The following is a 25,879-nucleotide window of genomic DNA, read 5'->3' on the forward strand; positions in this document are numbered from 1 at the left end:
CTGTTCAATTTCCTTTAATGGGAAAACCTCTCCGACATTTACAGGAAGTGATGAATACCATGTCTGGATCTGATTGGTCAGAGACTGAGCAGACACAGAGGAGATTAAAGAGCAAAATATTCTGCTGCTACTTTCTCTCTGTTTTTGTTTTGTTGACTTGCTGATAGTTTTTCTAGTGCAGGGTCAGAGGCAGGTCAGTGGATTTTGGAGTGGTCCCGGTCTTACTCTGTGTGTGTGTGTGTGTGTGTGTGTGATGCCGCCCGGGCTGATGGCCTGTGCAGAGGTCCGCTTTGAGGCTCTCAGTGTGATCCAGCCGTGTTTAGTCTACCAGTCCTACATGTCACACACCACAGTCATTTGGTCAGGAACTGTTTCAACAAGACTCTGCTATTCCTGCAGCACTGCCTCACCAGCCGGGGCCTGATTGATTGACCGGGACGAGTCGTTGAGGTCCTGCCAGTAACACTGCGTGATCTAGAAACTTCCATCTTCCTGGTTTTGACTGGAATCACTTGTTGCTGCAGTTTCTGTTTCACTGGCTGAGGACTCATCTGGTAAAATATGTCTGGAAAATGGCCAAACCCATTATTTTAATATGCTCTAGTTTTATTCCTACATGAAATCCTGAAAGTCTCTTTTCATGATTTTGTGAAATTTGAAGAAAGCAAGCCTGTGAAGCAGAAAGATAACTTGACTCTGATGTGATTTTAAATGTCTATTCAGTGTGTGATTTACTTTTGACTTTTCACGTGCATCCACAGTGACACCAAAAACTTCCTGCATTAACGCTGGTGGAAATAAACAAACAAATGCACCATTTCTCCCCAGGTTTTTTACCTTTTTAATAAGAAAAATGAAACATGAATCATTTTAAATCACATTTAAACCAACAACAGAAACAGCAACAACAAAAAAAAAACCAATATATTATGTCAGCACACTTTCAAAGTTTGAAAAGAAACATAGCTTAAATAAAAGACATTTCTCTGAACCTAAAATATGCTCCACAGAGGACGTCATGTAACCTGAAACTTCTGCGTCCTCTGTCGTTTATCAGAATAATCCTTCAATAGATCATCGGTACATTGATCTCTAATCAGATCAGCAGTCATTTGAAGAAAGGGAGCGAGGGTTATTTGACACCCTTTGACATTGATACACTGATCCCGTTGAGCTGATGCATTGACAGTGTAAGAGGGTGGGGGTGTTCCTAAGTATTGTTGTAACACACAAACACACACAAACACACACTATCAGCCCACCTGACCAATGGGAGCTCCATAGTGCAAAGTACTGTATGTAAATCCTCCCATAGTGCATCTCTCCTCCCTTCCACTGTTTTAGTCATTGACTGAACTCCCCCCATGCACCTCAGCTGTGTTATTCAACATGTTACAGTCTGTGGGAGAGCATTTCATTTTAATGCTCTCATATAGGTAACAACAGGAAATGATTTCGGGCCATGAAAAACAGAAACACAATATGTTTTTCTTTTTTTTTTTTTAGTTTTTTCTTTTTTTTTTTTTTACCACAGTTACTTTGCTTCTTTTCTTCTCAGAAGATTTTTTTTTTATTTCTGTGTCGATGCTTTTTTTTTTTTCCTTTAACTTCATATCAAACAAAACGACAAATCATTTTTTTTAAGTACAGACCTCATGAGCTACATTTACATTGACGGATGCCTGATCTGACAGAAACGACAAAACGTAGTGTGAAATGCTGTAACAAAAAAAAATATATATATTGTACTAAACTGTCTCCCGCTGCAGTAACACCTGCCTGAAGCAGTAACCTGAAACTCGACTCCTTCTCTCCGTCTTTGGTTTAAAAAAAAAAACCTCACATTTGGGTTGTAACTGGTCGACAGAGCGCTATACAAGATATATTAAAATTTATTCCCCTCATAAATAAATGCAAATATCCTTTTCCCCCCCACGTTAGCTCTATTTACATTTTGTACAAAGCCAATTTCGCCACACACGCGGTGCGAAGACGGGATCTGACATCTCAAACGTCTTCATCATCAGTGAAGACTTTTCTTTTCTGTCCTCCATGTAACCAACCCAATCTCCTCGTTCATCACAGCTGGTAAAAGGGGGAAAAAAAGTCCTTTGGTCCCTCAAACACAGCGGCCATTTTAGATGTGAGTCTCTTCCAAGGCCACTGGACGTGAGCCAGAGAGAGAAAGAGAGAGAGAGAGAGAGAGAGAGAGGAAGAAAGAAGGAGATAAAGAGAGCTGGGGTGTCCATTTTAGAAAAGGCAGAGAGGAAGATAAGTCTCCATCTTGGCTCACCGCTACTGACAGGTGTGTGTTTGTGTGTGTGTATGTGTGAGTGAGTGTGTGTGTGAGTGTCCATATTAGGAGGCATTGAGCACCGAGCGGCTGTACAGAGTTTGGTAATAAGCACCTGAGTCCATGGCAGCCGGCCCCGGGCTGTCATAGATCTGCTTGGCTCCCACAGGAGAGCCGCCGCCGTAGCTGTTGTAGGCCATCACCTGGTCCTGGTAGGACTTGAGGTCCATCTTCTGCTCATTGGACATGAGGTTAGTGATGGAGAAGGGGTGGTTGAAGTTGTAGTGGGGGTCCAGGGACTTGAGGGCGTCGCTCTGTAGGTCCATGTGCTGCTGCATGGCGCTGGGCAGGAGGTGGGCGCCACTCGCTAAAGACTGGGAGTGGAGGAGCGGGTTTGAGGAGGAGGTGGCGGAGAGGGACAAGGATGATGGAGGGATGGAGGATGAGGTGGAGGAAGAGGGAGGCAGGGAGACAGGTGGGCTGTGGAGGTGTGAGGAGGACAGCTGAGGGCACTCTAGTGGAACCAGGGAGTTTCTGGGATGCGGCTGGTCATCTGAAGAGCCCGGGTGGGAGTTGTCTGAGTGGGCGGAGTCGGCTCCCTCTGATCCTCCCGTGGGGCTGCGATCCTCCACCAGGTGATCTCCACCGTGGCCTCCTTTACCCGAGCCCACCTCCTGGCTCTTTCCTGCTTTCTTTGCCATCTTGTCCTCGATCTTGAAGCGTTTCTGGCGTCGCAGGTAGCAGCCGTTCTCAAACATGTTGCCTGACTGCGGGTGCAGAGTCCAGTAAGAACCTTTGCCTGGCTTGTCTGGCGAGCGAGCCACCTTCACGAAGCAGTCGTTGAAGGAGAGTGAGTGGCGGATGGAGTTTTGCCAGCGCTGCTGGTTCTCGCGGTAGTAGGGGAACAGGTCCATGATCCACTGGTAGATCTCGTTGAGGGTGAGCATCTTGCTGCCACTCTGCTGGATCGCCATGGTGATGAGGGAGATGTATGAGTACGGCGGCTTGGCGTGGGTCAGGGAACGTCGGTAGGGCTTTGGGGGGATCTCCTTAGGCCCGGCCCGGCTCAGGGTTGCAGTGGAGGGGTATCCCAGCTGGCTCATGGACTGGCCCATGTTCTGGTAGTGGGACAAGGAGCCCAGGGCGCTGGGAGCAGCGGGGCCCAGCTGAGTGAGAGAGCTGGAGCTGAGGGACGAAGCCACTGGGGAGAGGGGCATGTGGCCGGGCCCGGAGCCCATGGAGGTGAGTGGGGAACTGCTGAGGCTGGAGCTGGGGTACGCCATGTTCATACCTGCGGGGGTAGCGGTGGCTAGGTTCAGGTTGATGTAGCTGTTGTTGGTGCCCATGGAGCCCATGGAGCCCAGACCAGAGTTCATGGTGCTGGGAGAGGAATACATCTGGAGACAAAGAGGGGCATAGCAACATCTGGTTATTCACAAGGAAAACACAGAGATGGTTCACACACATCATACCACAAAGATCACAGCCTCTTTAAAGAATAAAATATAATCAGCTAACAATGACCTTAAATTTCTGAGCTTATGAAAACAAATAACATGAACAGCTCTGTTGAGATTATTTGATTTCATTTCATTTTTCTCTGTAAAACGACTGTAGGTGTGAAAGCAAAGCGGCTTGACTCTCCATTTTAAAAAAGTGACTTCTTATCAATGCACAATGAAGCTCTCAGTGCGCAGAGGGAGGACATGGATTTCACACAGCGATGTTAACCTGAAAATGCGTAAAAAGCGCGTCATGGTGCCTCTCGGTTCACACGGCCTCCTCCAAAAACAAGCTGCTCAGTATTTAACCTAAAGTGTTTGACAAAGATGAATAATTCCGTATTTTTAAAAAAATCCCAAATAAGTTTTTTTTTTTTGAGAAATCTCAAAAAGCCTTTTGAAGGAAATGTTTTTAATAGGCCACCGAGAAGAGAGAATAAAATCCACGGGGATAGAAAGCGCCCGACTGATCCTTTGGTTAAATATTATCAGACTCTTTCTTCTCGGTAATTTCATCAGGTCTAGGTGAGGTGAGAACTGAAGCTGCTGATAGAATTAACTCTAATTCAATTAGTGAGCGAAAAAAAGTCTTGTCACATTTACACCTGAATTCTCGCAACACTTGAGGAGACACAAATTCATTCCTCAAAAGAATGAATTTAATGCGCCTGAATCTTTAATAACTAAATAAAAACATTTAAAGTCGAATTCATTATTTTAGTGGCTTCTAATCTATGAAAAGACTAAAAATATTTTGTTTTCCCAATAGTATTTATTTAATTTAACTATTAGTATTTTTATAATAGGAGAATTCATGAATTATTTTTGCACTTTGTGTCATTTTTATTTTTCTCTTGTGCTGTTACCACAATGTTCCTACAGTTTTAAACTCAAAATTACTCTGTGTACTTCAAGTTATTTTAATTCTCATGGTACTCCTACATTATTCCCATAGAAGCCCGTTGATGAAAACTCTTCATAATATTCTGTTATAATTAGCGATGTGATCAGATGACAGATTTATTCAGTCTTGTTGAGAATGCGCGCAAATAATAATCTGTCGTTACTTTTTCACTTAAATTCAAGAAGAGACTGAGACACGTCCCGCTGTTTACATCAGGAGGAGATGAAAACGGTGTGAGTCATATAATGTTATTATTATTATTATTATTATTATTATTTTGTGAGTGCGTCTTTACCTCACTGGCCTCGCTGTAGAAAGTATTCCACTCTGGTAGATCATGGGTTTCCATCTTCACAGAGCTCAACATCCCCAACACAAATCTCTGGAGGAGAAAGGCTTATCTATGACCGGGTTTTTTTTGCGGGGGTGGGGGGGGGGGTGGGGGGAGGACTTCAAAATAAATATAAAATCCTTATAAAAATTGGAAGTTTTCGGGGAAAAATCCAAACATAAAGGTGTTTCCTTTTGCCAAGAAAGAGGCAGAAAATATCTGGAGCCAAAAAAATGTGTTAGGAAAAAAAATCAAATAGTGAAGTGACGCTGTGCTCCTGGGAGTAGTAAAGTCAATATTTCTTATTTGTCAGTCATCCATTGTTTCATAACCTTAATCTTGTTCTGGCTCAGCAGATGTTGACTTCTTCTTCTGGCCCGTTTTCTTCTCTGCACCGGGGCCTCGGGACTCAGGCGGAGGTGAAGCGCAAATACAGCAGGGCATCCTGGACGTCCTCCTCTTATAAGGGGCCGGCGGGGCCCGCCCATCCTGACATTTGAATACCGTGTTAGGATCCAGGAAGGGCCTTGCAAAAAGGCCGATGTGGCCCCCTGGCGTGCTGTATATTGGCCCTGCGGCGGCACCGGGGCCACCCGGACGAATGACTGTCCCACAGTCTCTCAGTGCAGAGCTGAGTGGATTTTTTTTTTGAATGTATCAGTGAAGTTCATAAGAGTGAGGAGTTAGTACGGTCAGAAGGTGATTATCAAACGCGGTTCTACTCTGCAGATATATCAAAACAATTTATTCAAATTGTTTTTTTCTTGAATCGTGTCTGATTTTTCTGCAGTTTTCGCAATTAAAATTAAATAGCGAAATTATACCATAGGCTTCATCAACAGATTCATTTGATTTTGCGAAAAATTGATTGGAGATTGAACGAGTTTAACTGGAGTGGGGAGTCCGTTTTGTGACGTGTCTCTCTCTCTCTCTCTCTGTGTGTGTGTGTGTGTGTGTGTGAGTGTGGTGAGGGGCGTGAAAGTTGTTAATTCCCTCGGCTATCACTTCTCTGGGGCTGTGGACTTTTTCACACATTCTCTGGGGGCTTAATTGTAATAACTGCCGGACTTATTTCAGATTCTGGGTTTTGATAGTCAAATATTTTCCTGATAGTCATGAAAATAAACCCACGACCACCAGGAGAATATTTGACTATCAAAAGGGGAATATCAGATAATCAGAGATCCTAATCAGAAACAGCAAACCCTTTGAGTGCCCACCACCACTACCACACTGCGGGACCCTCCCACAGTCATGAAAAACGGACTCTTGCCACACGAAGGTGTTGCACCGCTGCACCAAAACAATCTGGTAAAATAAGATCAATATCAAAACTTTAAGGACCAACGGACCAAGTGTTTGTTCGTGCGTAGCCTGAGTGGTGCGTAATCTGATGCTCTTCGAGTAGCCCATAGCTCCAGAGCTGTTATTCATCATCACTTGCACTAAAGCTCTAAATGCTGTAAAAAGATCAACAGTTTGGTCAGCTCCATTTGGCTCTACTGGATACTCGTGTGCGCAATCTGTGCGCAAACTGGGCTCAGTTTAAATGCGAGCGTCCTCCTTTTCCCCGAGAACTTCGTGGAGACTTTTTTTTCCTCCAAAGATACATCCGCGGCCTGACGCCACAGAGAAATACAATAAATAATGTAATCCTGGTTGTAGGCTCATGCGTAGAGCCGGACTCTTGTGTTGTGGAATACACATCAAGCCTCGGTGCAGACGGAGGCCTGTGAATGTCAATGCCTCTGCCTAATGGCCGGTCAATGGAGATGTAATTGATGCGCAGGCGGGAGGTCGACGGGATTAGACGGTGAGAAAAGATTCCCGAGGAAATAAGGAATAGCAGGAAGGAATATCAGAGCGCAGATTCAGCAAAAAAACAAAAAACAAAAAAAACAAAACAAACAAACAAAAAAAAAAAAACGTTTGAGCGTTAAAGTACTGATTCTGTTTCGGGGAACATCGGCTTAGATTTTATGTCTGCGGAAGGTTATTTGGGGTAAATGACAATTTTTAAGATATAAACATTTATAATATTGTCCACCTGCTGGCTGTGTTGCCTTCATGAAAACTGCGTCTTCAGCACACCTGACGGCGTTTGTGTTGGTGGCTGTCAGGACGCATTCTTCAAATCTGCAACCGAGCCAGTCATTGTTTCCCATCGTGATATTTCAGCCACAGCTCTGATGGAATATATCGGCTATACATTATCAATCAGACTCTCCACAGGCCATCACCTGTAAAATCTCGGCGATTATCGCCTGTTTGCAAAAGGCTGTGAAGTCGATTAACACGTGGAGTGAGCTAACACCTCAGTGTCTGTAATGATGTAATTAAGCCTGAAAGAGATGAGCTCATTTCATCTGCACGGTGATGTCGTGGTAGATAAAAAAAAAAAAAAAAAAAAGAGGCTGGTAAACTTTGACCTCCAGCCTGTGGTCATATTCAAAGAAGTCCAGTCTCCACAGAAGGGACACGTTGTTTGGTGTAGGCCTCGGTCTTAATGAACCACCACATGGTAATAAACAGATTCTTTGAGGGCTGCATGAACCTCTGTATCTAAAATGGCAGCAGACTTTACTTCATCAGCAACATTACAAGGAGCAAAAACTCCCCCAGAAGGTTTTAGATCTTCAGATAAATGAAAAAAAAAAGATTTATAAGAAGATGCATGTTTACGTCTAAGATCAGTCTATCGGGCTGTTGCGGTGGTGATTCATCTCTTTTCCATTAGTAACTTGAGCTAAGTATTTAGCCATAATTATGCTGCTTTCACATGCTGGTGGAAAATCTGATGTCCTGAATTTCTAAGGATACACAGCATCACATTCATGCTGGTTTGAAAAAAAAAAACAGAAACCCAGGTCCACAAATGTCCAATAAGCAGAGGTGAAGCTTCGTCCTGAGCCCGTTCAGTGTAATAAACTCTCTGAATCTACAAGCAGACACACCCTGGTTTATTTATCTCATTTTTATTTTCCACACACTCGGGAGGATGCGCTTTAGTAGCTAATAGTGGCTTTACTGGCCATGGCGCGTCAACCTTCAGCCTGGCCTCTTAATACGCATCTCTGATTGGTGTAATGCTCCTTTAAGGTCCCCCCTTTATTTCCCCAACTCACATTTATCCATATCGTCTCTGTGGGCCGTTTTTCATGCCAATGGCTCTTCTATCGTCCATTAACACCTCTATAATTGGTTTAACAATGGCTGTAACAAGCTGACACTAATGGAGGAAACGACAGATCGGCCTACCAGCAGCACGGCGGCCGGACGCCCCCCGCCATCCTCTTCTTCTTCTTCACAATAAAAATGAGCAGCGTCATCATTAAGAGCAGCTGCATCATTTTAACCAAGTCGATTCCACTTAGGAAAAAATGGATTATGGAGCTGGTTTGTGGCTGAGACTTTTCACATTTGAAAAATCGCAACATAAAATTGCGACTATGGACATGAACTTCCCATGAAATAACTGTGTTTGCGTTCCTTAAGTTCTTCTGTAACTTTAAGAGTGTGCTGGGCTTGTTGGCTGCACGGGCCATAATATCCTGAATAAAAGATAAAAACTGATACAATTCTCAACTTGTCCAGCAGCCTCTGCGCCGTCAGACAGACTGAGGGCAGGAGCGTAAGAGCGCCATCATGTGACCTCCACAAAACAAGAAGCTTCAACTGCACCATCTGTACTTGTCTTTCAGGGAGGGTTTGCTTGGTTCCTCAATTTTTTTTATCTTATGTTAGCCGTGGTAAAATTAAATGAACAGGCCTCAAAATTATTTAAGTGATTTATCAAACTAAACCCCTCTCATAGATCCTGACTTCTCGTTTAATACATGAGGATAATTTGACGTGAATGTTTGACAGGAGCCTGGATTTTAATTTCTTTTAAACAAGGTTGAATTTACCTGGTGGTTGCATTTACACCAACAGTCATTAAGCTCAAAGCTGCTGGATGGTAATCTTGAGGGTTAACCTCATACATGAACTCATTTTCAGATGTGATTAGAGACCAAGTGTATGAAATATTGTCAGAAATTATATTCACTGTATTAGTATGTAAGGAATAATATTTTACTGAATTTTGTAAATTACATTAGTAAACCTGATAATTTAGTTAAGATATCTTTGTGATGTTTGACTTTCTCAGTATTAAAATCTTCATTTATTACCATAAACTCCGCCATGTTAAGACAAAGGTGCCTTCAGTTTTTTTTCCTCACTTTGATTGCTAAGGTCTTTTGTGCAATGGTTTAGCTGACTTTAAGTGATTTTTTAAAGTGTAAGACTAAGATAAGTATAAAACCTTAAATACTTAAGTGAACATTTTAAAGAAACTTCAAGAAGAAGACTTAACAGTGTTTTGTTAAAACTGGCCCCAGATTCTCCATATGTGATGGTCTAACTGACTTGACTCTGAACAGAGCCACCATGTGAATTTATACTGAAGGACATAAACTCAGTGTGTCCTCAGTTGTAGTTAGAAACCTGCTGTCTCTGCAGCAGTGATGCCAGATGACAAGTGCACTGGTATCCTAGGTAATAATGCATGGTTACAAAATCAACTCTCCCCTTATGTTAGGAATCAACTGAGCTGTTTGAGAAAGAGGATAGTTTTAGCTAACTTTAGGTAACACTGAGTTATAAAATATTCATGAATATTAACAGAGGGATCTTGATCAGTTACATCTGATTAGATTTTCCTCATAAACAAGATATTTCAAATGATTAAATCTCAGTGATAAAACTCAAGAAACAGAGTACAAGTTTCCATCCCATTTATTCCTGGTTTCTATTTTATACATGAAGCTGCAATAAAACCAACAGATCTCAACATAACACATAAATGAAAAGAAACTCAATGCGAGGAGAGGCCATATCCAAACAATGAATGGCCTACTGACTTTACAAAGGCTTCAGATAAAAGCAAAAGCCGTCTGATGGCGATAGAAGGGAAAAAGATTCAGGTTAATCATTGACTAGACAATAAAAAAGCCATTGCACTCCTACATCCCCTGAGGTTCCCAGACACACAAACAGGCGGTAAACATTTTAAAAAGGCACTTAACAAGGGATTGCATGATGTATCAGTGCATATTAAACTTAAATTCCACTTCTTCAAAGACATTTCTCTACAACAAACCTGATCTGTGGGATATTCTGTCAATATAGAAGGCCCATATATAAGCATCTGCTGAATACTATAGACTTTTATATGTAAAATCCCGTAAGTACAGTAGACCACATGGCCTGTAAACTGTAACGGCTTGATGAAGGAAACTGGTTAAGACCTGGCCAAGAAATATAGCTATATATTTATTTTTCCATAAAACATTTACATCCAGAAACATCAGTTTGGGCATAAAATTACCTTTGGTTTGTCTGTGCTTCTGTACTGACAAGTACATACTGCACATAAAGAGAGAATCCCCCAAAAAACTCTTCGGTTTTAATATGTGAGCGTCTAACTGCTGAATTGTTCAATTTAGGAACATTTAATTCCTTAACATGTTTATGTAACTATCAAATTAAGTCTAATGAATGTGACAAATGGCTGCGTATGGTCATTCATATTTGTTCTATTGACTATAAATGGAAAGCAAGCTTGACAGGCTTGTGTGGTTGTCTGTTTAAATCAAGATCTGTACTTTTGAAAACCGAGTCCATACAAGTGTCACATGATGCAAAGTTGTCTTGTTTCTAATTTTTGGAGAAAATCAATGATTAATGATGTCAGACTGTTCAGGATTACAGATGAATCATTTGGCTTTTAGGTGGGTTCTCACTTTAAAAAACAAAAGGTTTAAGAAATTATATGCAATCATTTTTTTATTACATATTCCAAACTGTTGCATATACCATGACTAAGGATTGCACATACATACTATTATAGGTCTATACAGTATATAACATTTAACATTCTAGTATAAAATATAGTCCTAGGTCTATCAATAGATATCTTTTCATATACATTCGGGGTAAAGCGTAGGCTGGGCTGGATCTTATATGAAAGCGACATTTGAATACAGTCACACACAGAGTCTCTGTGGCTGGCCGATGCTTTGACAGATGACTGGTTGTTTCTACACAGCAAACATTCTCCTTTCAGCTTCGTTTAAAGCTGATGAAAAACAAGTGCACAGACGTACAGAGAAATGTCACAACCTGCATTCTGTCCACATCATGTCGGTTTGCACGTTTAGATGTTTTAATGGAGAGTTTTTCCATTTGTTTGAAAAAAAAACACACACACACACACACACACACACACACACACACACACACACACACACACACACACACATATATATATATATATATATACACATGATTGTGCGCCAAGGCAAAGATTCAGTCATAAATCAATAAACGACAATAAAAATGTACTTAAAATGTAAGGTACACTTTGTCATCATAACTGTCAATTTCATGTCAGTTGTTAATGTAAATGGAATTTGTTGAAACATAAATAATTAATTTAGACCCAGCACCGGCAGAGAAAATGGCATTTTGTGTGAGAGTTCATTTCCAACTTGTTTCAACTCAGAACAGCCTGTATTTTACCGTGAACAGTCCGAGATCTGACCACCTGCTGCCTGCTTGTGCTCAACAGTTTGCTCATCAACGAGGAAAAGATACACAACAACCGTGGCTACTGCATTTCAATGTTTGTGTTGGAACTGTTGAAGCAAGCTTGAGTGTGAGTTCCCATACAAACACAAAATTCAGTGTACTGCTATAAAAAACCCTGGACCATAGCTACTATCTGTGAGTTTGAGAGAAGTAATTTGACACCCTAAACGTCCATATGTTAGCTCACCTAACAGGCTACAATCAGACGTTATGCTCTCTACATTTAGCAAACAAAACCAATACCAATTATAGGTTAATATACTGGTGGTCACTCTTGTAGTCCTGTTGGCTATGGTCGCTTCTTAAAGTGCATCTTGAAGAGTTTTTCTGCATCAAGTTATTCTAATGGTGCAAGATTTTGTTTGTGGAAAATTTCTGGTGTAGCCTATGTGTTGTTTCAGCCTGTTTATTTTCAGCTAGTAACAGGAGCTAAGCGCCAGTGCTAATGCGGCCATGATCAGTTGAATCAACTTCTACTACCTTTAAAAAGTATGAATGAATATCTGTGAATCTGATTCCAACAGTACATCACAATGACCAGTTTAATTTATATACCCGATTACAATTCTTGGTGTCTTGATAAAGGCGTGGTGTCATTACACCAAGATCTCTGCTGTTTGCTGAAGTGAGTATTTGATATAGGATTGTTTTCCAGAGTTTGTGAGGGTAAGCTCACAATGCAAAGGATGCACTGGGAAATTTAAAGTGATAAATGAAATTTGATTTCACATTCTCATTACATCAGAACTTTAGGATTTAGGTTAAAAGTTGGATAAAAATTCATAATGACAAAATGTGAAGGCAGGCTTTGCAAATTCAGTCAGACATCTGACAAGATCTGATATTGTTGATAAAACTAGGTGGAGCGAGTAGGTGCAGTTAAGACCTGTTAAATGGAGGTTTTCTGAACTGTGGGTCGCTGTGATGCCCCTCTTCTGGATATCTCAGCACTCCAGTGCAGACATCTCCTTTTGGTTTGTGATACGACTCTGGGATGACAAAAAGCAAACACAAATTCACAGCATTTAAAAATCAAATCACTATCAAAGTTGTGTGGTCTAGATTAGGCACATCTAACAACGCTTGTACAACGCTGAGAGCTTTTTACTGAGATGTTGTCATACAACGTCTTTGCTGCTTGATAGATCATTTTGTATCACCCCTCCCTTACTAAAGTTCTTCCATCTACTTAACATATATTCATTTGATTTGTTATTCCAATAATCCCAACAGCCTGGATGATACCGCAGCACAAAAATACAGAAAATATTGATAAAATAATAATAGAAATACCTATTCAGTTGTAATTAATAATGTATGTATTCAACAGTTAAGTATTCACAAACATCCACATTTACAACCTGGAGCTGTTGTCAAAAACTTAAATCTGGCAAATTCATTACTTGAACACGGAGTAAACTAAGGTGTTGCTAGGCTTCAAACAATGAGTGTTAAACTGTACGTGGACCTGCCTGTTCCTGTGTTGGGTCTTGGTTTCCATGGAAATCACCATCACGTCTCTCTCTCTTTCTTGACGGTAATGTCTCCACTCCCAGATCCAGCTCCGCTGGCAGCTCCACTTCCAGCACCAGATGCTGATGCAGCTGCAGCTCCAGGCCCTGATCCGGCTCCAGATGCAGCAGCTGATGCAGCTCCTGCTCCAGCAGTGCCCAGTATGGTGGAGACCTCTCCTTGCATGAAGGCCCAAGGGGGGCTGTTGGGAGAGTTGTCCAATGGACAGCGCTCTCCACTGGGGCAGTACACCTCCCCATCTCCCCGCCGGCTCTGGATGTACACCCTGGTGCAGGGGAAGCAGAACCTACATTTGGTGGGGGTAGAAAAGACAGGTTATTATAACTTTCCATGAGGCATAAAAGGATACTGACAAATAATGTTTATTTATACAGTACAGTACAATACAGTGCAAATCAATTATTTGTTTAAGTAACTGCTTCCTGTTTCCAGAGCCTAAAGTTCAGGCTTAAACTGCTTACAAGGTCTCACTGAAAGATTTAAAAACAAAGCATTTTATTCTTGGTAACATTAATTCACACAAACCTATGTCCTGACACTGATGGACACTGGACAAAGTGTGTGTCTTCCAGCCTCTCATGACACAAGGTGCAGGACAGAGTGTTTCCGGTTGAATGGGTGTTGCTGGTGGACGCAGAACCCAACTCAGAAGCACCACTGTGGGGTAACGCTGCAGCTGTGGTGGCCGCCTCTGCTGAGGTACTGGATCCCAGGGGTTCCCCTCCGGACCTCGCGGCGAGGGGACGTGGTTGCCTGGCTGGAGATGAAGCAGGCTTGGGACTGGTCTGGCTCACACCTCCTGCCATGGAGGAGGATGAAGAAGGGAGGCCTGAACTTTTGCTGGTACTGCTGCCAGCTACAGCAGTGTGAACCTGTGTCTGTGTCTTGGGTTGGTTCTGGGATGAACTGAGCTCTCGCTCCAGCTCTGGAGTGATAAATGGGGCTATCCCCATTCCTATCGCCAGCTGTCTGCGACTCATCTCGGCCAGCACCGGGGCTTGGAAGATCATAGGGCTGCTCATGGGGGCTGTCCTGGCTGTCAGGCCCGCAGGCATGCCCGCAAGTAGCCCATGTGGAATCCCTGCAATACTCTGAGTTACTAGACTAGGAGGGATTGCAGCTCCTAGCATGGGTCTCCGGCTGCCGCTGGGGCTCTGACGGTTGACTTCTTGAGGCGGCTGCCCGTCACGGTGCAGCCCGTTGGGCGGCACCCGAACAGTTGACCCGGTGCTTTCTCCTCTTCCTCCCCTGTCGAAACGGTCGGTGTGAGGCCTGCCACCGTCTGCCGCCGCTTCTCCTCTGCCAGATGTGCCGTGCTTATTGGGCGAGGGACCAGGTGACCTGACGTTACCGTCCTGCATCCCGTGAGTTCGTTTCAGCTGTCGGGCGCTCGCTATCAGGAATTCAATCTGATTTGCTCCCTCGTAGTTCACGCAGCCACGGCAAACCACTTCGCTGAAGTCCCACACCACAGTCCAAGGCATCTTTGGCAGGTCGCACAGGTAGCACCACTGGCGCCTGGAGGAGGACGGAGACGACATGGCTGGCCAGGTAGCTAACCTGAGCGGGTTCAACAGCCAGCTAGCTTGCTAACGCGCTAGCACACGTTAGCTGCGTTAACCTATTTAGCTTTGACAGGTGGACGCCCTCTCTTTGCTAACCACTTGCTACTTCAACTGGCTTCACACCGTTTCAAAACAATGTTACACATTCTACAGATATAAAACTAGCTCAAACTTCTGGGTTGTTTTCGCTCTTTTTCTCATATGTTTTTTTTGTTTACCCACTTCGGCCTGCTCTTCGCTGCTGTCAACTGCTTCTCCAACGGACGCTGGAACGTTACGTAACCATGCGAGGGGCATTGTGGGTGTTTGAGTTTTCTTACCTGTTTTTGTCATTTCAAAGACACGAATGAGGCCTGGCGGTGAAACTACAACCAAAACTGACACGGAAGTGAAATAATTAAAAGGTCAGAGTTCATTTTGTGTCAACACATGTGCGTCCCCCATAGCCATGTGTTTCGAGGCAGAAACTTTTTAATTTCAGTGCTTTTATGTTAATTTAAAACATAAAAATGCCAAGAGACATATCATCTTCATCGAGCGAAGATGAAGCGGACAATCCTGCTACAAAATCACCGGTAAAGCAAAACGAACCCGGTAAGTTCACACTCATTGATTGCACGAAGTTGGCGTTGGTTGGCTGATATGCTCATTGTAGTTAGACCAGTTTCACTCAGAATTACATTACAGTCAACTAACAATACACAGTACAGTGGGCTGTGACTGAGCCCCATTAGAGAGGGATAATGCCTTCATTAACAGAAATAAATATTTTCAGGCATTATTAGTCTAGAGAAGTTTCAGCAAAAAAATTGTAACTACTGTTTTTCTGGCTAAAAATGATGCTCTGCATTTGTCAAAGTATTGGCTGTTTGCCATCCACTATTCCATCTAAGGAGAGGCAACATAAAATCATACCAGTCATTGGTATTCTTTACAATAATTATCTGACACCATGTCACAGAGGACACAATGTTGTAATGTTGATAATGTTGATACTGAAAGTCAATCCAACAAAGAGTGAGCACAAACAACTTTTACTCGGGTTTTCTTCCTTTGTTGTGTTCTGTGTATTTCTAATGCTCAGTGTTATTTTACTGATGAAATGATGAAGGTGTGCTGTTTGGATCCACAGATAAGAAGACCACTAGGTTCAAGTGTCCTGCTGACTTTGTGTCTTTCTGCCATAAGCCGTGCAGCAGCACTCTAACAGAGAGTCTGAAGAACAAGAAGAATGAGTTATGGCTCATTAAAGCTCCTGCCAGCTTTAATCCAGAATGGTGGGTGTATTCTTAACCCTGTCATCTGTTTCCTGGTCTCTGTCTCTAGTGTGTGGTCAAACTTTTAAGTCATTTCAGTAAGAAATGGCTGGCTGAACGGGTACACACACACCTTTGGGGACCAAAGGTCTGACAATGCTTTCTTGTTCAAGTGAAATTACACATGTGTTATATGTAGTGCATTCAGAAAGTGTTCAGTCCCATTCATTTGTTTGATATTTTGATATATTGTGACCTTTTGCTAAAATTATAAAAAAAAAAAAAAAAAAAAGCATTTTTTTCTCCTGGAAGTTCAACACAGGATCTCTGAAGCTCAGCTAGAGTGACCATCCGGTTCTTCTCTCTCATCAATGCCTTCTTCCCCAATTGCTCTGTGTCCTTGGGAACCTTCAGTCAAGCAGAAATATTTTGGTAGTCTTCCCCAGATCTGTGCTTCAACACAATCCTTTGTCTGATCAACTGAATCTATCACAGGTGGACTCCAATCAAGGTGTAGAAACATCTCAAAGATGATAAAAAGAAATGGGAGGAACCTGAGTTTAATTTCAAGTGTCATAGCAAAGTTTCTTTTTTTTTTTTTTTTATAATTTTGCAAAAAATTCTAAAATTCAGTTTTTACTTTGTTATTATGAGGTACTGATTATTGACTGATGATGGGATTTTTTTTTTAGCATAAGGCTGCAGCACAACAAAATGTGAAAAAAGTGAAGGGGTCTGAATACTTTCTGAATGCACCGTGTGAGTGTGTGAGTGACTGAGAGAGAAAAGGAGTGTGTCATTTTTTTCTTTTTTAAGTTACATAGTTACAGTCTCTGCAGTGATTGTGTGAGGCAGCATAGGAGGGAAGACAGACTCAGCATGAAGTAACGGGCAGTTTGTGTCAGTGGAGGCCAGCAGGTGGAGCTGGAGATGGGCTCCATGCTGAGGCGTCAGAGAGTTTCCCTTAACTCAACAGCGGTCTGAGATAATAATATAGTTGGTGTAGACTTCTGAAGTTGAGTAAACTTTTTCCACTTGGTTTGAGTTGTACCTAATTTTACCTCTCCTCCCTCCATCCAGTTTCAGTGGCATCAAGGTGCCCCTGTCAGGTCTCAAGTCCCTGAAGGTTCCCGCTGCTGCAGGCGGAGCCAAGACTGGGAGCGGCCAGCAGATCTACAGCATGCTGGCGTCCCCCCACTGTACCTCAGAGCTGCGCCTGCTCACCAGTGACAAGCAGTCATCAGATGGCGTCGTTTTTGGTCCTGCGTTCTCAGGCCTGCTAAATGTGTGTGAGAGCTTCGGAGGCAGCAGCACTAACCAGGCCCCTCACGTCATCCCCGCTGCTCCAGCACCCTCCATACCACCGGGGTTGAAGCAGCGATTCCACCCCTTTGGCTGTAAGACCCCCACACTGACCTGCGTGGCAGAGAACGAGGTGGACGGGGCCGCCTTTGGGCCCTCTTCTGCAACCCTCCGCCCTCTCGTAGTCAAACGATTCATAGAAGAAGCAGGGCATGAGGAAGAGGAGGAGGAAGGGAGGAAAAAAAAGAAGAAAAAGAAAGAAAAGTGCGTAAAGACAGAGCGAGAGGAGGTGGAGGAGGTGTTGACAGTGAAAGAGGAACCTGCAGCTGGAATTCAAGACGAGGTGACGATGGAGCTCCCCTTTCAAGAGGGCGATGTTTCAGAGGAGAAGAGGAAGAAGAAGAAGAAAAAGAAGGACAGGGAGCGGGAGGACGTGGAGGAGGGAGTGGAGCCCAGTGTGAAGGTGGAAGAGGTGAAATGTGAACCAATAGACACTTCGTATGATGAAGTAGTGGAAGGCTCAGGAAAGAAGAAGAAAAAGAAGAAGAAAAGCAAAACAGACGATGACTAGTGTTTAGTTTTCTTAATTTGTTGTTTATTTTTGACTTGAACTCACCTGGAAGCAAGTCTACTACTCTTTCACTCCGTCTTATTGATAAATAGCATAATGCAAGCCTTAGTTTTGGCAGGACATTGTATATTGGAAGAAAAAAAAAAAAAAAAAAAGAGCACATCCTGAATCAATTGAATAGTGACACAAATTATAGAGTGGATTCATCCCAGCGTCTTTAAGGCCAATGTTCCTATCACTCTGATTTTAGAAAGTGACAGCTTTACACACACAGACTGTGTGCGGCCACAGGCAACTATGAGCACATGGGTAATAAGGGTGTAGATGGGGGGAGTTTCTGCGCTTTCTGCCAGTGTCTGTCAAGCTGTGGTAGATTTTATAGGATTATGCTCAAACTGTGTTGCTGTGTTTGTGTACATATTTACATAACTGGGTGGGTAACGTCACTGGTTTGGCAGCAAGTTCAGAAAACCAGAGCTGATATTAAGACAGGATAATGGTTCGGTGTCACGTTAGTTGGTTGTTTTTTTTGTTTTTTTTTTTTATAGGAGTCATATGTGTTGGAGAAATTACATGATTGCAATAAAACACATGTTAGAAAATAAAAAAAAAAGTAATAAGTGAAATAAAAATGAAAAAAATATGGTGTGTTTGTCCTGCAGTTGCCTCGAGTAAGTGTTTGAGTACAGCACAACATTTTCCTCTCATGCCTTGTAAGCACAGTGACTTCATCCAGGAGGAATGAAACTTGAACTCGTGTTGTAAGTCAGTCTGTGGTTTTATATTGTGCAACAACAAGAAAGTGCCCAATTTGTATTACAGTACTTTTCTAATAATCTGAAAAAAGCTTTCTGATGGAATTGTTTAATCCGGAAAGGCAAAAGTTTGTATTAGATAAACTACAGTCTGTTTAGTCAAACATTCGAGTTTGCAAAATAACTTTATGAATGAACAGCGATAAGTTGTATATTTCACAGTACACTGTAGAGTAGCCTCTGCCCACGTATTGCTGCTTGTCTCAATGTGAAATAAAATTCTTGACACGCCCAGATTTTTGTGTGGCCTTCTAGAAATCAGTCATATTCACCTCTGATGCAATGAAGGTTTCTCCTTGAACTCGGCAATAGAAAAAGTTTCTTTGCAAATTCAAATGTGAATGTCAGGTATTTTGTCCTTCAATTAAATGGGTCCATCGCAACTTATCATGATGATCTTTATGGTCTCCTCAATGGTTTTTGGACTCGCCCATGAGTCAAACTGCAGGAAACCCTTCATGGCTATAATCTGTTGGCATGCTACGAGTCATATTTAAAGAATACTGCATGTCTGCACAAAATATTGGCTTCAGAAACCTATATTGGTGGATCCCAAGTCTATAAATCTGCATTTCCACTGCCAGCAAAAATTCCATTCAATTAAAGGCAACAGAGAAAAAAGCAGTTCTGACAGGGAGATGGCGCCACAGTCCAGCCTGTTTCCTGTGTGGAGCAGCAGCCAAGCAGCCTCTAAACAACCTCCGAGCTTATTATTTACATGCTACCATTTCTTTTCACTAATGTAACGCAGATCTTTTGTTGCTGTCCAGACGCACAAAGAAAGGATTCAAAATTTTTCCATTTTCCGACGACAGCGACTCATCAGATCTCAGTTATGCTCAGGTGAAAAATCTCAGTCCAAGCTCTGCGTCCTCCCCCTCCTCCTCCTCCTCCCCCCTCCCCTCACTGCTCCCCTCTCCCTGCTCTGCACCGGAGTATGGTCCTGTTTCTTAATGAGCTCAGGCACCTCTGGTGCTATCACACTCTCACCATCTGTAATAACCCTCTGCACATGCTGCAGGGCTTTATTGATCCAGCCTCACTTGTGCATTCATTTTTTTTTACAAGCTAGACTCCCTCCATGGGGTCAACTGCACCCAAAATGATTAAAACCATGTTAGTGTTTTAAAAAAAAATCCACCTAAACATACTGAAGAGAATTTTTAGAATAGTTTTCTACTCACTGCATTGGACTTGGCTTACCATCATGAAATGTAGTTTTTTGGTTTAGCAGGCAGCCATTAAAGCCACAGATGTCAGATGTTGGATCAAGCGTTTCCCAGTGAGTCACATCTAATGCCAGATTTCTGTGTATCCTCACAGGTATGTTGAATGTGTGTGAGCGTCTGCGCTTCACAGTCAGAGTCTGCAGGCTTGAGTGCATGGGTGCACATGAGTGTGTGTGTGTGTGTGTGTGTGTGTGTGGGGGGGGGGGGGCAGCTGCCTGAGCTTAAAGTCAGAGAATTCCAAAATGATTTTTACTGTGTTGACTAAATCTCCTTAACACAAAATTCATTTTTATTTTCTTGTATTTCCAACTGTTTCTCGCTGCAACACCACCTTCATTTTGGTTCCAGAAATTCCTAATTTTGGCAAACAAGTGCCAACTACCACGGCTAACTCTAACACCTGTCAATCAAGCCAATACTACTTAAACATTTACCACTGATTCATTTTTTTTTTTTTACCTGTGATGGTCATCAGAGGAACTGTGACCATGAGGTGTGTCCACACTGTTTGTAAAGCTCATTTTCAGTTTGAGTTACTTGCATGAATATGACCACTGAAGTAGTTTTGCAGACTGTGTTTAAGCGTACAACGAGGCAAGAGAAACACTTAAAATTATTCAATTTAATAATACACACTGTACGCAGTGCAAAGAAATGCAGTGCAGATGCAGAAAATGCGTTGAGTGTGTGTGGAATGTGTCTGTGACGTGTTGACAACTCAGCCGTTGACTGATCTTAAAAGTTACCAAGAACTCGCCCAGATGCCAGATTCCTTTTGCCTGTCTTTGTGTCTGTACGTTAAATGAATTAACTCTGAATAAGAGAAATGATTTATTTTTTGCTAAAGATGAAGCATTTTCACTGGACAACATCTTTGCTTTAATTTTCCTCACACAGCATGAATCTGCATCCACTTGAGTCTTTGCATTAACTTGAAGGTAATTTCACTAGATAGATGGATAAATACTTTATTGTCATGGCATATAAAAACACAACAAACCTTAGCTCAGCAGCAATCCACTCCACATAGCAGCAGGAAAATACATATGTATGAAGATATTTGTGAAAATATAATAATATGAAGTAGACAGGCCATAAGAATAAATACAATTTCAGTGTAGCTTTCTTCGTCAGTCTCTAGCTATAGCTACAGCACTGAGTCTGAGCTAAATTCTAAATTAACCAACCAGAGCAGAGGTTCAACAGGAATGTGTAGGCAAGTAGTGTTGTTCTATCATTTGATTTGAGTCCTCAGAATGAGACCGTTAAGGCTTTTGAAGCTGGAATGTTTTCAGACGACTGTCCATGTGGAAATCAACCTTTTGTTTTCCCCTCTTTGCCTATGTTCTGTTGTGCTATACACAGGCCAGAAAGTGAAACTTAATTACAAATACATGCTATAAACTAAATTGTGTGTGTCTGTCTTTAAAATTGATGCATAAAGTTAATTTGGAGTTCATTAAGACTTTAAGTGAGGGTGAGATTAACCTCCAGGTCTGGAACTAGTGGTTACTGCCTTTTCTTTGTGGTTAACCTGCTGAGTTAAAGAAAACCAGCAGCTGAATGAGAAAAACAATAAAATTGAGTTTTAATGATCGCAGGGCCAAACCACCTCCAACAGCTTGTGCTTGCAGCCCCTATTAGTCACTGTCTGTAGACAATAGACAGTGTTAAATGTACTTTTGTTTTGGACCCTGAACCCTCACGTGCTTTGTCAAAGTGTGTCATGGTCTTTGTATTGTTGCGGGTTATTGGACCCATGTTTGTAGCCTTCAGTGCATCCATGCAAACCAAACATCCGTGCAGATGTGATCATGAGTGATGTGTCTGGAATCAGTCAGACTGAACCGACCAAAACAATCTGTGTTGTTCACCTGTTTTTGATTTTTAACACTGAACTGTCAGTTTTATTCATGCACTCATAAAACCTGACATTAATCTAAGGCAACACTAGCAAACATCATGATGTTTATGACCCAGTAAAAATAAAATAAATGTCCTCATGAATCATTAAGTGAAATGTGAAAAGCTCCACTCTGCCCCTGTTGGAGCGTCATTACTGTGGATGCATCTTCTGTGGAGAAGCTCTACAGGTGCAGTGAAGATGAGTCTCTCAGGGGAAGATTGTGACTTACCCACTCATCCCCTGATCATTGTACAGCAGTGAAAATACATATATAAAAAGAGCAGCTTTGTGGAGCTCGTGTTGATTTTATACGCATTTACTTATTTATTTTAAAGATTTTGTGTCCATGTTGGTTTTAGTCGCATCTACTCAACCTTATCATTTTCGTTTTTATCAACTAAAACTGTGGACATTTTGGTTGGTATCTTAGCAACCCCCCAGCTGAGAGTGTTGGTCCCCTTAAATACAGCACTGTCCCTGCTCAGCACAGCCGCTCAGAGGTGAAGAGGTCGGAGCTGAGCTCCACAAGAGAGGCAGGTTCATGTTTGAGGAGCACACAGTGACATTTGACTGAAGGAGCTGCAGCTGTGAGAACAATGTGGACCAGCCGAGGTTTAGTGGAGAAGCAGGGCTCAGTGTTTTCTGTTTTTATTGTAAAACTGAGAATCAGTCCTGATGTTTCATTAAAAACAGCAGCATCATCACTATATTCTGCCTAAAAATCTGATCAGAAAAGACCTCTCTTTGGTTTTACTGTAGTTTTTAAATTACCTTGAGAGACTTTGCATAATCAGTGGCTGTTTTGAGATTTATTCCCTTTTTCAGTCCCTCTGTAAAAGATGCTCATTCAGAGGTGTCACTGACCAAAGGAGCTCTGAACTGCAGTGAGTCTGTTCTTGCAGCAGGAAGTACAACAACTTTTAGATGCATAAGGAAATAAAATCTGGGTTAAATAGCCCACCTTTGAAAAGTATCTTAGGTAAAAACCTGTAAAACCTGGGAGCGATTAGCCTTTTAAAAACTGAGGTGATTTACTTGCGCTTGCTTCTTCTGTAAGGGGGTGGGACTTACTGATCTGCACAATATTTTACCAGAGCTTGGATCATCACCTCAGTCTGTTCTCATCAGTCATCAGCTGGAAGGTCACAGAGGTCAGATGTGAGCTGAGGCAGTGAAGTGTCTTCGGCTCATCTACAGACAGTAATCTTACACCTGCCTGTGTCTCCACTGTAATGCATTATAGCATCCAAAGGAACAGAATGATGCAATATAGTGCTCTGTGTTAATACTGGGTGTGAGCTTCTTGCTGTCTGGGCTCAGTGCAGGTTCTCTCTGTGTGTATGTGTGTGTGTGTGTGTGCGTGTGTGTATGTTGCTGGGCACTAGGCTGCAGTGCTGTCTGCCGAGGAGGAGGAGGATGAATAATAAATGCAGTCTGAAGTTTGGATCCAACGTGTTCAGACTACTGAGCAGAGCAGAGGCCTTTCTACAGCCCAGCTGAGCTGATGCCAATGATAAGATTTGGGGGGATGGGGTGGAGTGGATGGGGTTAGTGTTGGGGGAGGGTTTGTAGGGAAGGGGGGTGGGGGGTGTTTTAGGGGTAATGAATTGGAGAACCAATTCTGGCCTGCCCTCCCCTCCCTCTGCAATGATCTCTCTCTCTCTCTCTCTCTCTCTGTCTCTTTCTTTCTTTCTTTCTCTTCCCTCTCTTGCTTTCTTTTTCAACCAGCGCGCCTTGCTACAACCAGCCTGCGGCAATGTGAGCGTTGCCATGGCAACGTGGACCTGCCAAGGACTACGGAGATGGAGAGAGAGAGAGAGGGAGAGAGAGAGAAAGAGAGGAGGGGTGCAGCTCATCAATGTCTTAGACTCCCCCCTTCCCTCCCCCACCCAAAATCACACACACACACACACACACACACACACACACTCTCTTCAGGCATGCTGTTGAAAGACCAAACATCACAAAGGGCTCGAGCCTAAATTCTGCCGCAGAGAAACTGAGGCTGCTGTGGCTCCTCAGTTTCCTCTGCTCATTTTTACTTTTTACTTTACTTCTACTTTTTACTTCTGTGACAACAGTTCAAACGCCTCAGCAGTGTCTGTTTGTGCCAGTGCTGAAGGGAAAACCAAATAAACAAACAAACAGATAAATTCCCTCCAATCTCTCACACTCTCCTCTGAACTGTGTGTTTTTCCCTCTATAATTATAGTTGTAGACATATTTGTTTTCATTAAGAAGAAACAAATCAATCTATCTATCTATCTATCTATCTATCTATCTATCTATCTGTCTGTCTGTGTGTGTGTGTGTGTGTGTGTGTGTGTGTGTGTGTGTGTGTGTGTGTGTGTGTGTGTGTGTGCAGCCCTGGCTCATTTTCAGCTCCAGCCCTCTAATAAGCCCCTGTGCTGAAAGTGAAAATGTGACATGGATCAATAACTGGATATATGAAGCTCTTCTGCACAAACTGACATGGAAATACTAATTCTTTTCTTTCCCTCTATTTTCTCACAGACAATAGAGGGAGTAGAAGTGCTGTTGTTTGTGTGGTGTCACTGTGCAAGTGTTTGTGTGAGTGTGTGTGTGTGTGTGTGTGTGTGTGACATTGCAGCGTAGATTTGAAAGGCTGCGGCAGCCGTCGACAGACAACGACAATCCTTACCGCACCAGCAACTTGATTGCATACTAATGTTTTGGTATGACGCATCTCTCTCCCTCTTCTTCCTCCCCCATAATCAGCCTCCCTCCCTGTTTTCCAAATTCTGCCTCTTCCCATACCTCCCCTCTCTCCCTCCCCCTCTTATGTATTTTCATATCTCTCTCTTTTTTTTCTGTCTTCCTACCCTCCCTCCCACCTTGCTCTCCGCATTGTGTGGCAGTGATATGGCACTGAGCTGCTGCTCGTACAAACCACCCACCACCTCTGCAACGATAAACAGGAATTCAACCACACGGGACAGAAAGAAATGAGACAAGCCATTACACAGGTGGCATGCAAATTTTACAGGCAGATCTTAACTAACTTTTACATTATCAAAAATTAGGGCTGCAACTAATGATCATTTTCATTATTTATCATTACATTTTTGAGTCTACAAAATGACAGGAAATAGTGGATTAGATTCTTTAATCTACAGGTCCACTTAAACAACAGAACATTTCCCCCGTCATCAGCAAGACCACAATTAATTGCCAGTGTCTTCTACAACGAAAATGACATTAAAAAATTACTCATACAAGTGTTTTCTGGTGGTTAAAGTCTGTTTAAGTGAGGGCAATTAAAGCTAACTGATTTTTTTCTGGCCACTTGAGGGCAGCAGAAACAAGTGATGATAGTTTGGGTTATATATTGCCTGAGGTACTTATCTATAGCTAGTCAGTGTATGACCTGCAGTAGATTCTGTTTGGCGCCCTCTCAGTTTAGGAAAGCAGCAGGAGAACAAGCACAGCAGCTGAGTGATGTGTTGCTGTGGATGGGGACATTTGCAAAAAAGGTGTTTTAGCTAAGTTAAAAAATGCTCACAGAAAAAAGTAAATAGCAGTGCATAGTATTACAGTAGCTCAATAGTTCACAAACTGTAGTTCCAAAGGAAAGAGCTGTTTGACGGCCAGATAAAGCCGTGAAAATATTCAAAACAAAGTGTACACTTGAACTGATATTAGCCTTTTTCTGTGGCTAAAACCCCACAACTCATTAACATATCATAACAGTTTAGGTTGATGGGGAACCTGTTAGCAACAGCTCCCTATTTTACACATCCAGCAAACAGTTAGCAACATTAGCATTAGCACTTTCAGTCATGTTTCTTGCCATCTGACAAATTTAAGAGAAGTATTCAGTCTCCTTTTAGCTGTGAGAAAAATTAAGCAGCTGATCTGATTAAGTTTGTTTTTCTGCAGCTGATCAGCAGGAAGTGATGAGAGCAGCAGAAGTGAACCAGGGCTGGAAAACCAAACCAGCGAGCCTGAATTACACTCAAATGAGGGAAACTGCAGAGTCAGGTGTTGATTCTCTGCAAGCGACCTCAATCAATAGTTG

At 42.5% G+C, this 25,879-nt stretch overlaps 3 protein-coding genes across 4 annotated transcripts; 1 reads left to right on the forward strand and 2 right to left on the reverse strand.

Moving 5' to 3' along the window:
- Positions 1 to 1,485: 1,485 nt before the first annotated feature.
- foxa3 (forkhead box A3) lies at positions 1,486 to 5,467 on the reverse strand. The gene is made up of 2 exons (XM_071496742.1): positions 4,995 to 5,467; positions 1,486 to 3,690 (listed from the first exon to the last, which is right to left on the reverse strand). Exons 1-2 carry the CDS (start codon positions 5,064 to 5,066, stop codon positions 2,359 to 2,361), a joined length of 1,404 nt encoding a protein of 467 aa, XP_071352843.1. The 5' UTR covers positions 5,067 to 5,467; the 3' UTR covers positions 1,486 to 2,358.
- A 4,324-nt stretch (positions 5,468 to 9,791) lies between these two features.
- irf2bp1 (interferon regulatory factor 2 binding protein 1) lies at positions 9,792 to 14,737 on the reverse strand. 2 transcript variants are annotated; one of them, XM_071496335.1, is made up of 4 exons: positions 13,722 to 14,737; positions 13,136 to 13,482; positions 12,550 to 12,652; positions 9,792 to 11,151 (listed from the first exon to the last, which is right to left on the reverse strand). In XM_071496335.1, the coding sequence occupies exons 1-2, from the start codon at positions 14,735 to 14,737 to the stop codon at positions 13,176 to 13,178; spliced, it is 1,323 nt and encodes a 440-aa protein (XP_071352436.1). In that variant the 3' UTR covers positions 9,792 to 11,151; positions 12,550 to 12,652; positions 13,136 to 13,175. The 2 variants fall into 2 exon arrangements, with proteins under 2 accessions (XP_071352436.1, XP_071352437.1); XM_071496336.1 differs by having other exon boundaries at positions 11,074 to 11,202.
- A 275-nt stretch (positions 14,738 to 15,012) lies between these two features.
- On the forward strand, positions 15,013 to 18,533 carry polr1g (RNA polymerase I subunit G). Its single transcript, XM_071496338.1, has 3 exons — positions 15,013 to 15,355; positions 15,894 to 16,038; positions 17,098 to 18,533. Exons 1-3 carry the CDS (start codon positions 15,271 to 15,273, stop codon positions 17,888 to 17,890), a joined length of 1,023 nt encoding a protein of 340 aa, XP_071352439.1. The 5' UTR covers positions 15,013 to 15,270; the 3' UTR covers positions 17,891 to 18,533.
- Positions 18,534 to 25,879: the final 7,346 nt, after the last annotated feature.

Source organism: Trachinotus anak, unplaced genomic scaffold (genome assembly GCF_046630095.1).
Source record: "Trachinotus anak isolate AG129_WGS33_773 ecotype Australia unplaced genomic scaffold, CSIRO_AGI_Tana_v1 ptg000014l, whole genome shotgun sequence".
Classification (NCBI taxonomy): domain Eukaryota; kingdom Metazoa; phylum Chordata; class Actinopteri; order Carangiformes; family Carangidae; genus Trachinotus; species Trachinotus anak.